Source organism: Copidosoma floridanum, unplaced genomic scaffold (genome assembly GCF_036245765.1).
Source record: "Copidosoma floridanum isolate Cflo_tuat_1 unplaced genomic scaffold, Cflo_Japanese_pri ptg000024l, whole genome shotgun sequence".
NCBI classification, from domain to species: domain Eukaryota; kingdom Metazoa; phylum Arthropoda; class Insecta; order Hymenoptera; family Encyrtidae; genus Copidosoma; species Copidosoma floridanum.
The window spans coordinates 6,804,723-6,822,255 of NW_028321901.1; the positions used below are offsets into that span (position 1 = coordinate 6,804,723).

The following is a 17,533-nucleotide window of genomic DNA, read 5'->3' on the forward strand; positions in this document are numbered from 1 at the left end:
TTTTTTAATAAACGCAAATTAGATGCTAAATTTTTTATGAAGGATGGATTTCTGATGTTTTAACTCCTGTGAATTATATAGTAAGTCTCTGTTTTTTTTTTTTTATAGTTACAAGCCACTTTTTATTTTATTCTGACATTTTCAAATATTTTTTGTTCTTATTTTAAGAAAACATACCTTTTTAAGTGTCACATTAGATACTTTCTTCGTCTTAAGGATTACTTTTACATCCCTTAAATTTTGTTTTTCTATTTCAGATTCTTTTCCTATATTCTGTAAGCTTTTACCTACAACCTCCAAAAAAAAACCAGTGGATAGTAGGTGCTTGGGTACCCAAGTATGAAGTTATACTTCTATAAAATTATATGGCAAACATTATAATTTTGAGTATGACAATACCTTCTATGAAACAATATTGTGTACGAAGTGGTGCAATTATAGTGGGAATGAGTATACCTACGTTGATCGGGTGTGATTGTAACTAATATGTAATAAGTTACTGATTATAAACAATATATTACGGCACAGTACAATAAAAATAACATATAGGTTGGCCAGTCCCAGACTGTGTACTTTCATCGAATCTTCCGGTGATTTTAGAACAACATTAGGTGATTTTCTACTGCCTACTGTAACGTCGCCCTCACATCTATCACGTACGATCTCACTCTTATTCCTCGTCCATACTTAATACCCAAAATAGAATTGTATATAGAAAATTAAAGAAAATCATCCCATGATATAGTTTTCTTCAATAGGGTAGTATTACATGCCAGTGAATGTCCCTTCAAGACGTTCATCACACATAGATTTTTTGGACAGATATTATTCAAATGTCAAACGTATATTGAAATAGCATAAAAAATACCCTCAAAAATTGCAGCTCGTTTGACTATACCATTATTTTATACACGACACATTTAAAAAAAATGGATATTTTACTTGTAACCATATGAAAAAATTACATCAAATGTTATTTGTAGGATTTGTCGGAATCTCCTAATTTTTTGGGTACAAAAGATTACTTTTAGAAAAACCTACCGAATTTTCAAATAGACCTACAAATTAAATTTTAAATAAATTTATGAATAGGGGATAAGGTGTGCGTGAAAGCATGTATATGAGTACATCCACATAAGAATAAGAATCGCTAGCTTTACTTTACACTTTAGCATTCCTGACATTTCTCTGAACTTTCTCCCACAAACTATGTGAAAAACGTCCTCAAATTAAAAAACCACTTGAATCACGAATGAAAAATTCTTGAAAGAACAAAATACAATAAAAATTAATTATCTTATTTGTACAGTTCAAAAAAAATTTTATAATTTTTGAAAATTTTGAAAAAATACGATAGAATTGTATAAATGATTGTTTATTTATTGTTAAAGTAACAAATCGAATACGTAAAAATAAATATTTATTAATTAATTGGAAGGGTGCTCTGCTAAAATGTACTAATTGCCTAGTTTAAAAAAAAAATATTTCATTTAAAAATTATGTAATTAAGTTAATTGTTTATTTACTTAATTAATAACTATACCAAATAAATAATTGTACATTGAATAAAAATTTCTGTGAAAAATAAGTTTCAAACTGTAAAATAAGATGAAGTAGTTAATTTTCACATGTTGGGCCTGCTCATAGCAAAGTAGGTGAGGGCCGTGGCGAGAAAGTGAGAGGTCGGGGGTTCAAATCTCTTTGGAAACTTTTTTTTTTTTTTCCAGAGTTGGTTAAAAGAAAAAAAAAATTTCTAAAATTGAAAATGTGTGGCATGGTGATGTGGTCTGGCATCATGTAGTCTAGACGAAACTGGAATTACGTCACGAGGGACGTGGCGAAGGGAGAGAATCAAGCAAAATCTACTTCTGTCACACTTCTTCTCAAGGTCAAGATCTTAAATCGTTGATTTACTCCCGTGCATAACGCGCCTATAGAAATTTAACTTCAAAATTTTCATTGAATGATCGAACTTACAGCCAGTGCCATTTTATCGTTAAAAAGAAAATCCGTTTCATCACACTCTAGGTTGCTGGAAGACAGTTCGCTAATGATCTTAAGTTGTGCTAATTCACTAAAAAGTAGAGATTTCCATAACTATAAGTCAAATGTTTAGTATTTTTAAAGCCTTATAGCGGATTCTAAATGGCCTTTTTTTCAAAGTTATTGCTCCATGAGGTGTGAATCTCATAAAATTTAGGGTGACTTCAACATGTTTGAAAAATTGTGTTATGTGTGCATCATACTCTGCATAGATTACTAAACAATTTTTGTATTCTTAAGCTTTGTTAAAACCATAAAATCATAAATGCTGCTTATTTCTTATTACTGCTATCTTTTTTGATCCAGATAATGTGTAGGAACTCAACTTTGACAGAGTACTTAATTTCTGCTTCAGATTTGTGCACAGTAATCCTACTTTAATATCCTACTCTTGTATTCCATTTTTATAGTTTTTCATTACAGGATACAGGTAATAACATTTGAAAGTTGAGCTTGAACGTAAAATAATTTGTATTAATGTGTATAATAATAAGAGTGCTTCAAAATAACTGGATAAAATTAATAATAAAACATGCCTAACAAATGTATATATTATTTCTAACAACATAAATTTATTCTATTTTTAACAGTTCTGACTACTCTAAAACTAATATCTTTGTTTTATTTCAGTTACAAAGATTTGCCTGGCAATCCTTTAAAATGTACGTTTGATGGAACATTGAAAGAGTTAGTTGCTAGCTGTAAACCAAAGACGAAAAAAATTTTTTATCAGCAACTTAGTATCCACGTAAATGAACTTGAAAATAAAAAACAATTTAAATGTATATGGGTTAGCCCATCGTTAAAGGAAGAAAAAGAGATTATTCTGTATCCAAACAAAAATGGAACTATTTTAACTTTGTTAGAAGAGGCTAAAAAACAAGTTGATTTATCAGAAAATAGTTCAGGGAAATTAAGAATCCTTGAAATTGTTAGTAACAAATTGCAACCAGGTCCAAAAGAAGATGTTCTTCTTGAGAGTTTAAATACAAACGGCTCAAAAGTTTATAGGATCGAAGAAATACCAAAAGATGAATTAATTTTGTCTGAGGATGAATTACTAGTGCCTGTGGCACACTTTCAGAAAGACGTATTTGCTACATTTGGTGTACCTTTCCTTTTTAAAGTTAAACACGTAAGTCTTGACGTTTTAGTCTTTCATTGGTTTCACTTGCTTTTCTCAGTTTTAATTGAACAAATTACTCGTATAAACAATACAATCTTTACTATATGCAGTTTTTGAAATTGTCGAATTGAATAGTTTATCCATAAAAAAATCTGCTTGGTTATACGCAATTTTTCCTTTCAATTGAAGTCAATAATCAATGGTCGCAATTACACGTATGTATTAATGTACCTCAATACAATAGAAACTGGATGATCCTTACAATATCTTATTTTTCTGTCTCTCTTTCTCTATCACTCTTTTTCTCTCTACTGTACCCTTAACAATAAGTAGTAGTTATGTTTTAGAAATAAAAGATAAAAAAATTATGCTGTTTTTATGTTTGTTAAAAACTCAAATGAACAAAATGTACAATCCTGGTCTAGGCCATCAGAATGGTTAGATAACATACAAGTATTATAATAGGTAAAATCTATAGTTTTATAAGTTAAACAAATTTTTTTAACATGGCACACTAACAAAAATTATGAAATATTGAGCAGCTTTAATGACTTAATAGAAAGTTCAAATTTACATTTTTTTCGTGGGCTTTTTATTTGAAAAACACTTCAAAAGCCATAAATATTAAAAAATTTCTATATCCATTGAAACTTCTTCCACAATCTCTCAGAATCACTCGATCATGTGAGCCCTTAATCGCTCAACACGTGAATTCAATAACCATAACCCCACAACAGCTGGACATCATAATACCATAGTTTGAAAGAACCTTACTCCATAAGCTTTTAACTTTCAAATTGCATGCAGTGGATAAATTTCGTACAGAGGAATCTAAAAATTTTATATGCTTATGAGTAGGCTAATAACTTAATTATGTTTAAAACGATCCACCCATGAAAAAACCTTTAAGATAACCAACATTAAGAAAAAATGTAAAAAACTGACCTTTCCATCTAAAACCTTTACCTTATGCATACATGGACATTCAAAAGTATTTCAACAGCGATAACTGGCATGTACAGAAACATCTTGAATCCAAATCCGTCCTCAAAAAATTTTTTTAACAATTTGTTGTTAAATAAGCCTTGAAATAACTTTGAAACGATTTTTAAGTAGCGCTAGCTACCATAAAGTGTCTGTTGGTGTGGATGAACAACTGCATATCAACGAGGTTCTTGTCAGTAAGATGCCCAGAAATACAACTCTAACGACTAACAGGTTATTAGTATTACCAACTACTTTTCGAAGAATATTTTTTATTGGGTGTATTAAGTAAAAAAACATTGAGATATTTTTCTTACCTAGCGGGACGCTAAAGAAACATGTTTTAATTTTGATAAAAAACCTTTTTATTTCCATGTGATTAGTTAAAATAGGTCAAGTATATTATTTGGTGAGGTTTCTCAAAGATCAATCACATTGAATTGCATAAAAATTAAAATACAATCACAATCATAATTAAAATCATTGTTACTTGTTTTTTTCATACTTGGAAACGATTTTTGTATCAAATACTTTACTTGATTTAAGTTAAGACGAAATATCACTGGCAATTTTTTAATATCCCTTATAATAATGATATTTTGTCGCATAGATTGTTTTTTAGAAAAAATTTGTTCTAATTAATGTTTAACGAATCAAATGACGACATGGCATTCGAACTAAAATTTGTCTTTAAAAAATGATGTGTGCAATAAGTAGTAACATAAATGTTGTAACAGTAAGATTTAGAGTGTATGTATACACGTTTACGAAGACAAAAAATGGATAAAATTGTCTGCTCCTTTTGTGGCGTGGTATGCTTATTTAAAAGTATAGAAGTAGACTGAAAAGTTGTCACAATAAGTCAGATCACGGTGAGTGCGTTCAGCATAACTTGTATACATACGTATGTACTAATGTGGCTTGGACCGCCTACGTGATATGCGTGTCAATCCTGTACAAACAGATTACGCTATAACTATTATCTTTTTTAAAAATAATAAAAGAGAAAAAAGCGAGAGAATGAAGAGGTGTAGAAGGATAATGAAAGGGAGCTAAATCAGATTTTATTTGTATTTATTTTTAAGAGTAATGAGAGGAATTTTGCTGTTTTGCAGGAAGGGTGTGAGTTGACTAAAGGGGCAGATAAGTGGACTGTTGACAGCCCCTCCTAAATAACTATATAGTGTAGGAAGATACGTATATGTGTGTACGTTTTTTGCCGTTTTTTTGCCATTAAAAAAGGGACTTCGCGTGAGGACGCTGCGGTATGCAGACGTACAGTCAATGGTGTCTGTGCTGTAGGATGATTTATTGTTACTGGTAATCAAAATAAAAAAAAACGACAAGAGAGTAATAATTATTAACATATGTACTAAGTAAAGAACAACAAAGCTTGGTAACTGAAGAATGAGTTTGCGGCAAAAAAGGTTGGGAAAACTGAGAACGGATTTAAGGTTAGAAAATCACAATACTGCACAGTTAAGAGACGCACGATAAACACGAGGCAGGAGAAGATGGAAGAGAAAGATGGGTGCACGAAATATCTACTGGTAAAACCAATAAATGTAGGTGATAAGCTAAAAGGAAAAAATGAGACGTTAAAAAAGGATAGAGCAAAGGTGAATGAGATACATTACATTACAGATAATGAGGTACATTAAGTGATGCAAAACAAATTACGTTGGATAAGATAATTTTAAGCAAGTAACCTGTGAGAGAGAGGAGAAAAAAAAAGGCTGATGTAGAAAAGGTGAAGGCAGAGATGTCCGAAAAAGAGAAAGAGAGTGGAAGACAGATGTGGTTGGCTGAATGAAAAGACGTAACAAGAAATGGTAACAGAAGAGTATAAAAATGCTGAACTAAGGTACTCTGAGGATAGCAACAGGATTAGGCAAAACGTTTTGAAGCTTGAAAAAGATTTGATTAAATTAAGGAATAATCGACGGAAACAGCATCAGTAAGAGCGCTGAAAAGGTACAGCAGTAGAGGACAAACAAAATATTTATGTATAAAAAACGTTCCCTTTTCGTATTCATACTTGTTTCAACTTTTTGTCTTATGTGTTTGTCTAAAAAAAAGATTTAAAATTGTTTGCATTATTTATAAGATACATGCATCTATCAATAAGGTATAATTTTTTATTAGTGGATTCGAAAATTTAAGCTTTTTTTGATGTTGGCGCCTCTGACTCATAGTGATCTTGCACTGCGGTCACGTAGAGTACGAAATCCGTATGAGAGCCCTACGATCCGACAGATGGCATACTGTATCTAAGAGTATACCTATGTCTACAAGTTACATATATATATATATATGACTAATTATGTATAGATAGACTTGTTGCCGTACTTAGGCCGTACCTACACAAGCGCGTGCATCCGCGTTCACGTGTGTGGAGCACATATTGAGACACTCGACACTGATCGACACTACAGTAAAATACTAGTATAGTACTACAATTTATCAGATTATTACTAGAATATCGACGAATATCGAATGTCTCGATGTGTGCACTCGCACTAAAACGTGGGTGCACGCATCTGCACGCTCTTATGTAGGAGCAGCCTAAAGCTACAAGATTGAGAAAGAGATAGCATCTTCACGGCTTACGTGCTCTATGTTACCGCAGCTTCACCGCTCAAGTTACGACGTCGATAGTCAAAACAAACAACATGTCACTATCTAATCTAAGTATTCGAATCCTCATTATATGTTGTACCTTGAGATCAAACATGGCTTAACGCTAAGTGCAATAGAAATTTGTGATCTGGATGTGCGAGAGGAAAAAAAGAAAAGCAACTAGATAGATAGATAGAGTTGGCTGTAACGGTGGGTGTTGTGTTGTTATAGTAAGAAAAAATTGTAGGTTATAGTCGGTTTTAGACGTTAAATGTCAATAGGCCATAGAAGTAAATTAAAAATAATATGCTTTATTAGTTATTTATAATTACTTTATTTTACTTTATTTTCTCTCCGATTAATCTTGGTAGTCTGTCAGAAATATAATCTATAAAAATTATGCCATGATTGATAAAATGATAAATATTCAAAAAATTTTCCACAACCTTTGGCAGACGTTACAAAAATAACTTTGGTTTTTCATAGTAAGAAAGGTGAAATCTAAAAATAACAAGGACGAAAAGGGTATTTGTTTCAATAAAAAAATACGATAATAACCGAGAGAATCTGAATAAAATTAAAAATTTCTGTAGATATATAGGTCCAATAAAATCAGCATTGCGCTTCCAAAATATCTCACAAGAAGTAAAAGTCATTAAGTCGTGAATTTAGTTGTACATCTTGCAATAAAAAAAAAAATTTAAGAAGAAAACAAAATCAAAACATTTAACGAACTTCTTTTATGCCTACGTTTTAATTAAATGGAGTAGATGTTGTCATAAACGCATTAAAATACGTCAATATTTTGGAATACTACATTATTAGTAATTCAAATGAAAGTTGGTAGAAAAAAGCACAATAAAAATTTTTGCAGTTAGATAGTCAAGTTTATTTTACAATGTAATGATAATACAAGCGTATTTGCAGAAGAAATTAACAAAAATCAAGGAAAATCAAGAAACTGAGTACCGTAAGCAGAAACATAAAATTATTTTTACCATACTCTACTTACTACACACTTATATTATATCTACTACGACAATTACTATGACTATCACTGTTACTATTACTACTACTAATTACTATTACTATTACTACATACCCTGTCCATCTTATGATGATATAATTATTTACTAAAGTATAGTCAATGAAACAATTTTTTTTTCATTCAGATTTAGATCTAGATGTTTTTTGCTAAAAAATGTCTTAAGGTCTTAAATATTGTAACGAACAAGAGTTTTTTAACACAAATAAAACAAGTAAAGAAAATTACAAAAAAATATCAAATATATATATGAAATAAATATAAAATTTTATGATTTACGGAAGTATTTAAAACAGAATAAGTTCAAACACTTTTAATTTAAGTTTTTTTCGTTATAATCCGATATAATATTAAATAATAAACGTGAACTTTAAATATGCAGGGTAATTTATAAAATGTCTTTGATGAACAGTACAGAAAAAATTCGATACTATTTTTATGTAAGAAAAAACTTAAATATATATTTATCAATGTGAACTGTCTATTAATTTCAATTGTAATATGATATTCATAAATTGAATTTGATTTCTTTGAACATGACTGATTATTTATTTATTGTGGAAATAAGTTAAGGTTTTTGAAAAGTAAGACATTGTTCTCCGGCGAATATATTTCATTTAAAGAGCTATTGTCTTCTTATCTTTTCGGGGGCCTTTGGCATAGCTGTAGCTGAGGGTTCTACAGCTCTATTTTCAGATTAAAATGACACAATGCACAAATTTATTTTGTTTTAACGACCATTTTCTACTTGACACTTGACTTAAGGTACTTGTTGAGAAAAAAGCTTGCTTTTCATCGTTAATTTTGTAGGGGTCAGATATGTATTTCTCGATTGCCTGAAGCGACGATCATTTCCAACCTTCAGGAGCAGCAGTGACAGCACGGACCACTAGTCATTTATTGCCATTGCTTTTATGTATTATTTAATCTCTTAATAAATAACAAAATAACTTTTTGAATCACAAGAAAACGATCGTTAAAACAAGATGAGATGGACCATCAAGTCTGATTTTAAGAAAAAATATTAATAATATAAAACGAAAGTTTAATGGTGTAGTAATCTATTGACTTGTCAAAATTTTCAATAAAAAACGTTACAAACTGCTTTTCTTAAATAACTATTGTAAAGTTGTGATAGGGTAAACATAAACCAAGTTCGCCAAAAAATTGTATACTTTACAAAAAAGTACTAACTTTAAATATAACATTTCTTCCTAAACAACGTTTTCTACTTCTGAATTATTTTTATGTTTATTTTCATAAATATTCCATCTTTAGTCTTGCATCTTGTTTAGAAAACGTACAATTATACGGAAGAAGAAAAAAGTTTTTTTAAGTATGAATCTATTTTATCAAAACATTGTCCAAAAACTAGTTTTTTGTCATAGGAAACGCTAAACCTACAAAAAATTGCTTTTCATAAAATGTAAAAGATAATGACGAGGTGTTTACTTGTAATGAGTCGTTTTCGGTATTAAGACTTTATTTTTCAGTTTTTCTCCAATTACAATCTCAGCCGCAATACTGTTCTTGAATAATTTTATAATCTTAAACCAGGTGACAATGTACAATTTTTCCTTTATACTTGAATTTCTTATTTACATAACTACTGGTGACTTTTAAATATAGTTCATAGAGTAGCAGGCCTCCACAAAGGGTATTTGCGATTTTTAATAGTGAAATACCCTAATTTTTTCGTTTTTTTGTTTTTTAAAACAAGTGTACGTATTTATAAAAAAGTTTTTAAAAAATCAAATGAATAATCAATAGGCATAAAAACTTTTTTAGGTCCCATTGGCTCAAAAAAGGCATTTTTCTCGTTTTTTTTGTTTTTTTCAGGCTGTGTCATGAAATATAATTTTAGAAAAAAGTTTGAGCAAACTTTAGAGAGTAACGTTCAAGATAAATGTTTTTTTATCAGTTTATGGTTAATATAACCTCGAAAACTTTGTTTTAATTTTTATTTTCTATTTTACATTCTTTTTAGGTGTATGAAATGTTATTCTTGCATCTTATAGGACATAAAAATACAAACCTTACGTACATATACACGTAAAGTCTATATAATATATATGAAGCATACGCGAGCATACACATACTAACCAACCCACACACTCCTACACACATATATTTCTGGGACAAATATCCAACAATTTAATGTAAAATATGTAAGTATACATCGTTTGCTAAAAGAAAACCAATTATTAAAAAAAAAAAAGTATTTATTTGGGCAGAGTATAGCAGTATATACAAAGTATGGACACAATTAGTATTGATATATATTCTATCATTAACTGATAAATAATAAAATTTTTTTGTCAGTGTTGTAAAAATAACTACAGAGTACATTTGGCACTGTTTCGAGTACTTTGGCTCTTTCTTGATTCGCATTTTGACTGGTTATAATTATAGTTGAACACTCATTTATATTTGTATGATCATCTTATTTAAAAAATGAAAATACAAGCTTATGATAACTTAAATATGATGCGTCAACTATAGGTAGAATGTTGTCTACAAGTCTTCCAAAAACTGCATTAACAGTTGTCCCTAATCGTGTTGTATAAATCTTCGGATCTGTAATAAATCTTAGCTGAAATTAATTAAAATGTGGGTGTGTGTGAGCACTGTACACACACACGCACATGTAAACAATGTACATGGAACATGCAGCCGCATAAGTATACAGTCCGACGTAATAATACGAGTATGAAATTGGTAAGAGATCAGAGAGGACTTTCGAGACGGCAAAACTTGACCGCTTCCGAGATCGTACGACCAACTCCGAAAACTACCGCAGCAGGATCAGCAGCTATATATATACACACGTCCCACTATTTCGGTACTGTGCGGAGTGGGGAAAGCATTTCAGTCGTTTTAAATCTGTCACTTTTGCTAGCCCACCCCCAGCCCCAGAACGCCCCATAAGAATCTATGCTTCAAAAAAGGAATATTACGGATCTTATGAGAAGGTTAAAAAATGTATACAATGATGCAGCAAATGAAAAGTTAACTGAGCCTTGCATTTATATTATTTACAAAATCCCACTTCCCCCCATATAAGAAAGAATTCTTTACACTTTTCTATGAATTTAAGCCAAAAAAAAAGTGTAAGGCCCTCTACCCCTCGCCATTAACTAACACTACCGGTTCTCTTTGCGAGATTTGTGCTCCCCAGGCTCCCCCACAAACACTTAAAATATTTCCAGAAAACGTTATAATCATTCTGTTTTCTGACGCCCCCTCACCGTCTATGGTCTCCTTATACCCTCTCCCCCTTCACCAAATAAGGAGAAATTTTCTATATTTCTCTGTAATTTTCATTTAACAATTAATGTGTAAGAGCCCCCACAATTCTTCCTCACACACCACTCTAAATATTCAGTGTCTCTTTAACAGCTCACTACAGTCCCCCTTACAAAAACTTATAATGTATTGTAAAGATACTTTATCATAGGGTCAAGTTGAGTTACTAACCCACACAGCCCCCTAAACACGCTCCACATTAACTTAAAATTTCTTGTAAGATTACTTTATAATAGGGTTAAAAGAGGTTTAATCCCTCACCCCCTTTTTTAAAAAATTATAACTTTTCTTAGATACCTCTTGTTTTTATAGTTGCCTACACCTCACCTCCACTGTTTAATAACTTTAATTTGAGTTTCTTCTGTTTCATCAGTTTCTGTCTAAATAATAATCAATTTTATTGGAAAAAAAATGTGAAACATTTTTTTTACACTACCCATAAGGCAAATAGACAGGCGCGCTGACTTTTTTTGTTGTCATTATTTGTGTATTAGTATGTGAATTTCTCGATACAATATATTTTAGTACGCAACATAATACACACATATATTTAATGATTCAAAATTTATATAAAAATTTAATACTAACAACCGTGGAAGTCATTACTAACTAGTACTGTGGACAATCTTTAAAGAAGGGACTTTAAAAAAAAATACTAAAACATACGGCACTGACGTCCTTCTAGTATTGTACCTATGTGTCGACTATATATGGACATATGTAGACAAAATCAATATAAATAATTATTTGTCGATTGTTATTATTTTTACTTCTGGTCTTACTTATTTTAGTAATTTCAGTAAAATTTGTAATCAGGTTACTCTTCGTTAAAAGACCGTAATAGAAGAAAGAATGTAAGACTTTTCCATTTTTCTAATCAATTTTCAATACTGGAAATAGGTAGGTTGGAGCAAGAAGCGCGCAGAAGGTACAGTCTAACTTTTATATATATATATATATACAGCATAATTTGGGTTGGAAAGCTATAGCGCGCCCGCATGAACTCGCGACGTTACCACATCGTTATTGGAGCTTAGTCGGTAAGCAGTGAGAACTATATCCATGTGCGCACGCAAGAGCGTCAGCTACTGCTGGTAACTTAAAGGTTGGATGTAAAAATTTTTACCTAAAGGTAAATATTGTCTGCTCCTTATGTTGTCAGTTTTTTATCTACGCGCTGACTGTCTTTCTCACTCTCATGTTGGACAAAAACATCTTTAAATTTTTATACTTAAGTAATGTTACCTTGAATGAAAGTAAAATACCATATCAGTAGGGATTTTTCTACTCTACACGATAGTATTTTTGCAAAAAAAGTCGAGCTCTCAGTCAAAAATATTGTTGTTAGGTATGTCTTGCTAACGTTCTCGGGTATGTCGTCTGTACGCGAGTTAGAACGAGTCCATTCATAAATTGCAATAATCAAGTACCCAAGAAGGGCCCGGAAAGTACCCGAGGAAGTGCCCGGGAAATACCCGCCAAGTGCCCGCCAAGTACCCGGTAAGTGCCCGGGAAGTACCAGAGGAAGTGCCCGCCAAGTGCCCGGGAAGTACCCACCAAGTGCCCGGGAAGTACCCGCCAAGTACCCGGTAACTGCCCGGGAAGTACCTGCCAAGTGCCCGGGAAGTACCCGCCAAGTACCCGGTAAGTACCCGCCAAGTACCCGGTAAGTGTCCGGGAAGTACCTCGGCCACCCCTTGTTGTCTAAAATACGTTTGCTTTTTTTTAATTGAAAAACCATGGAAATTTTAGCTTATGATCTCTAGTTTTTAATGCTAAGTGGTGCTTTGTGAAAATTTAAGATGGCGGTGCCAACATGGCAGCTACTAGTGAAAGACATTTCTCCAAAAAAACAGTTTTACGTACTACACTTCAATTAAGGGTGTTTAAAATCAAAGGCTTGACATTATTTTCATATCCAGTGGCGCGGTAGCAGCACTTGCAAATTTGAGTAGAGGACGATGCATGGCTACCACGCTACTATTTACGTCTAAAGTGGGGTGTTGGATTTTCAAATGTTTTCGACTGCTGAATATGACTGTGGTGATATTATCAACCATTGACCCTAAGGTTTCTAGCTAACCTCAAAAAATACCTGACAAATGTAGATTTTCGTAACTAACATTTACTGAGAGCATTTTAAAACGAAAAATTTAGCTTTTTTATACGCAATTTACTTTCACTTTCAGAACGATGGCTATGTGGAAGTCCATTGACCCTAAATTTTTTACCTAATCTCAAAATTTGCCTGAAAAATGCAAATTTTCGTAACTTATACCGACCGAGTGCCTTTTAAACTAAAAAGTTCAACTTGTTAAAATGCATATTAGACCACAATTCAGAATATTAACTATAGAAAAGACCGTCTTCGCTAATTTTCGCATTAAACCTCAAAATAAATTCAAAAATCGCAGATTTTTGTAACATACAGCATCTTGAGATCTTTTAGACTGAAAAATGTAGCACGCGTCTACGTATTTTCTACTGTCATTTACGTTAACAGCCATATCATACACTATTTACACGAGAGCTTGCTACTAACCTTCAAAAATACCTTTAAAAATAAATTTTATCCTCATGTATAGTGACTGAGGAACCTAAAACTAAAAAGTTTACTGAAATTTTTGCCTTATCTTCTGATAATTATGATTCCATATAAACAATCTTTATATAAGCAAATGGGATTCTTCAACTGCTTTGATAAGTTCTGTTTAAAAATGGAATTCAACATTAATTTGCAATTTTGGTGCTGTTATGATTGGCTGCACCAAGCTTACAAAATTGTACTTTTGTAAAATATTTTTACTTTGTATACAGTGGATAGTATATAATGAAAACAGGATAATTTAAACCAAATAAAGTTAAGAACAAATAACTTACTTTTTCTATGACCTGGGCCTCACTCATAGAGCACGAAGGCCTAGCTGGCGTTCTGAGCGGTCTGAATGGTCGTAAGTAGCAGGTCTATTACCTGCTGCACTGAAGTGTAGGTAAAGTCCAAGGAGTCTTCCAATTTTTTATAAGATTGATATATAGCTGCGTTGGCTTTTTTTGTGCTCCTATTATCTCTATCATCAGAAGATACGGCAAAAATTTCAATAAACTTTTTAGTTTTAAATGTCTCAGTCACTATACATAAGGATAAAATTTATTTTTAAAGGTATTTTTGAAGGTTAGGAGCAAGCTCTCGTGTAAATAGTGTATGATATGGCTGTTAACGTACATGACAGTAGAAAATACGTAGACGCATGCTACATTTTTCAGTCTAAAAGATCTCAAGATGCTGTATGTTACGAAAATCTGCGATTTTTTAATTTATTTTGAGGTTAAATGCAAAAATTAGCGAAGACGGTCTTTTCTATAGTTTAAATTCTAAATTGTGGTCTAATATGCATATTAACAAGTTGAACTTTTTAGTTTAAAAGGCACTCGGTCGGTATAAGTTACGAAAATTTGCATTTTTCAGGCAAATTTTGAGATTAGGTAAAAAATTTAGGGTCAATGGACTTCCACATAGCCATCGTTCTGAAAGTGAGTGTAAATTGCGTATTAAAAAGCTAAATTTTTCGTTTTAAAATGCTCTCAGTAAATGTTAGTTACGAAAATCTACATTTGTCAGGTATTTTTTGAGGTTAGCTAGAAACCTAAGGGTCAATGGTAGATGATATCACCACAGTCGTATTCAGCAGTCAAAAACACATAAAAATAATGTCAAACCTTTAATTTTAAACACCCTTAATTGAAGTGTAGTACGTAAAACTGTTTTTTTAGAGAGATGTCTTTCACTTGTAGCTGCCATATTGGCACCGCCATCTTAAATTTTCACAAAGCACCACTCGGCATTAAAAACTAGAGATCATAAGCTAAAGTTTTCGTGGTTTTTCAATTAAAAAAAAAAATGTATTTTGGACAGCAGGGGGTGGCTGAGATGACATAAAAGGCCTCATATATATATATATATATATATACAGCATGATATGTAATGGTGGAATTTTCCGAGAACTGCGTGTAGAGCGATTTTTTCCGTCGCGAACCATGTTGGAATTAATTTTTTAGGGCAAATAGCTTTTAAATGGGAGCCGATACAAAATACGTTCCAAACTACCCCTAAATAGGGTTGGAAGGCTATAGCGCGCCGACATGAACTCGCAACGTTGCCACATTGTCATTGGAGCTTAGTCGGTAAGCAGTGAGAACTATATTCATGTGCGCAAGCAAGAGCGTCAGCTACTGCTGGTAACTTAAAGGTTGGATGTAAAAAGGTAAGTATTGTCTGCTTCTAATGTTGTCTGTTGTTTGTTCACGAGCTTACTGTCTTTCTCACTCTCATGTTGGACAAAAACATCTTTAAATTTTTATACTCATAAGTAATGTTACCTCAAATTAAAGTAAGAGACCATATCAGCAGGGATTTGTCCACTCTTCACGATAGTATTATTGCAAAAATAGTCGACCTCTCGGTCAAAAATATTGTTGTTAGGTATGTCTTGCTTGCGTTTCTGGGTATGCCAGGATGAATAAAACAAATTCTCAACTAAGAATGATCTTATTTCAAGTGTCACGTAGATGCGCTTACAGTCCCCAAAAAAAAAAATTTAATTTAGAGCCCGTGCTGTATTCCGCAAATGCTGCAAGCAGTTAAGTTACGTAGGTCGTGGTACGCCGCCTGATCGGGCGGCGCTAGTGTCAACCCGTACTAACTGTAAATGTTGGTAGGCTCAGCATGTTAACAAACTTCGAAATATCGATGAAGCATTGAAGTATAAACATAAATGAAGTTTGTTGACCTGCGGAACACACCGATAGTTAGTACACGTTAACAGTAGCGCTGCCTGACAGTGTTAACATAAACTACGCAACTCAACTACTAGCAGCAATTGCAAAAAAAGCCCATGATACACAATGCACTCGTGTTATACTTTCCGTGCAACACTTAGACATAGCGCCACCAACGGAAATAATTTTTCATGCTAACTTAGTAAAGCCCATACATTTATAAATGGACCACTTTTTTTAAAAAAAAAAGCAGCAAAAAAATTACTGCCCTCTCAAATCTTGATGACAATACTAAAAAAAACTAACTTAGTTATAAGAGATCCGTTAATGCCTTAAAAAAATATTGAGGCATCATGGCACGTAGGAGGCTATGTTATTCTTAATAGAATGTTTTCCCATACGGTTGGCGATGATTTAGAATAATGCACAAAGTTGAAGCACCATCACTTTTTTTAGTACAGATGGAAAACTTGGCGGGTACTCCACAGGTACTTGGCGGGTACTTCCCGGGTACTTGGCAGGGACTTCCCAGGCACTTTGCAGGTACTTCCCGGGCACTTGGCGGGTACTTTCCGGGCACTTGGCAGGTACTTACCAGGCACTTGGCGGGTACTTCCCGAGTACTTTGCAGGGACTTCCTGGGTACTTGGCGGGGACTTCCCGGGTACTTGGCGGGTACTTACCAGGCACTTGTCAAGTACTTCCCGGGCACTTGGCAGGTACTCTCCGAGTACTTGGCAGGGACTTCCTGGGCACTTTGCTGGTACTTCCCGGGCACTTGGCTGGTACTTTCCAGGCACTTGGTGGGTACTTCCCGAATACTTGGCGGGGACTTCCTGGGCACCTCGTGGGTACTTCCCAAGCACTTGGCTGATACATCCCAGGCACTTGATGGATACTTCCCGGGCACTAGTCGGGTACTTTCCGGGCACTTGGTGGGTATTTCCCGAGTACTTGGCGGGGACTTTCTGGGCACTTTGCGGGTACTTTCCGGGCACTTGGCGGGCACTTTCCGGGTACTTGGTAGGTACTTTCCGGGCACTTAGCGTGAACTTGGCGGGTACTTCTGGGGCACTTGAGTTTTTTATTTAATTTGTTTTATTGCTTTCTTATTTCGATTAAATTCATTTTCTGTATGTTGTAAACTATTATTTATTCTCACTGTGTCAGTTTATATTGACGGTTGAGTTTTAACTAAATAAAGATGTACATCAACCAATTATTCTATTACCGTGACAATTTTAAATTATCATTTTATACATTGTAAAGTTTATGATTTTTTTGAAAAGATGTTCTACAATTTTTGATAAACTAATAAGATAGTATTTAGAGCATTATTAAACGTTTTATTTTAAAGCATGTAAACTTGGATGGTAAATAAATGATTTTTACAAGTAATATCAACTGTTATATACTTTGATTATTGCAATTCATGAAAGGACTCGTTCTAAATCGTGTACAGACGGCATACCCAGGAACGCAAGCAAGACATACCTAACAACAATATTTTCGACCGAGAGGTCGACTATTTTTGCAAAAATACTATCGTGTAGAGCGGAAAACTCCCTACCTATATGGTATTTTACTTTAATTTGAGGTAACAATACTTATAAGTATAAAAATTTAAAGATGTT

At 33.0% G+C, this 17,533-nt stretch overlaps 1 protein-coding gene across 5 annotated transcripts in view; it reads left to right on the forward strand.

The window, feature by feature from the left end:
- Usp7 (Ubiquitin-specific protease 7) overlaps positions 1–17,533 on the forward strand; it is a 780,393-nt gene that overhangs the window by 649,311 nt on the left and 113,549 nt on the right. For all 5 annotated transcript variants that reach the window (XM_089595056.1, XM_089595060.1, XM_089595061.1 and 2 more), the window contains one exon: positions 2,674–3,178. In XM_089595056.1, the coding sequence (XP_089451182.1) occupies positions 2,674–3,178 (505 nt within the window). The remainder of the gene's footprint in view (positions 1–2,673; positions 3,179–17,533) is intronic.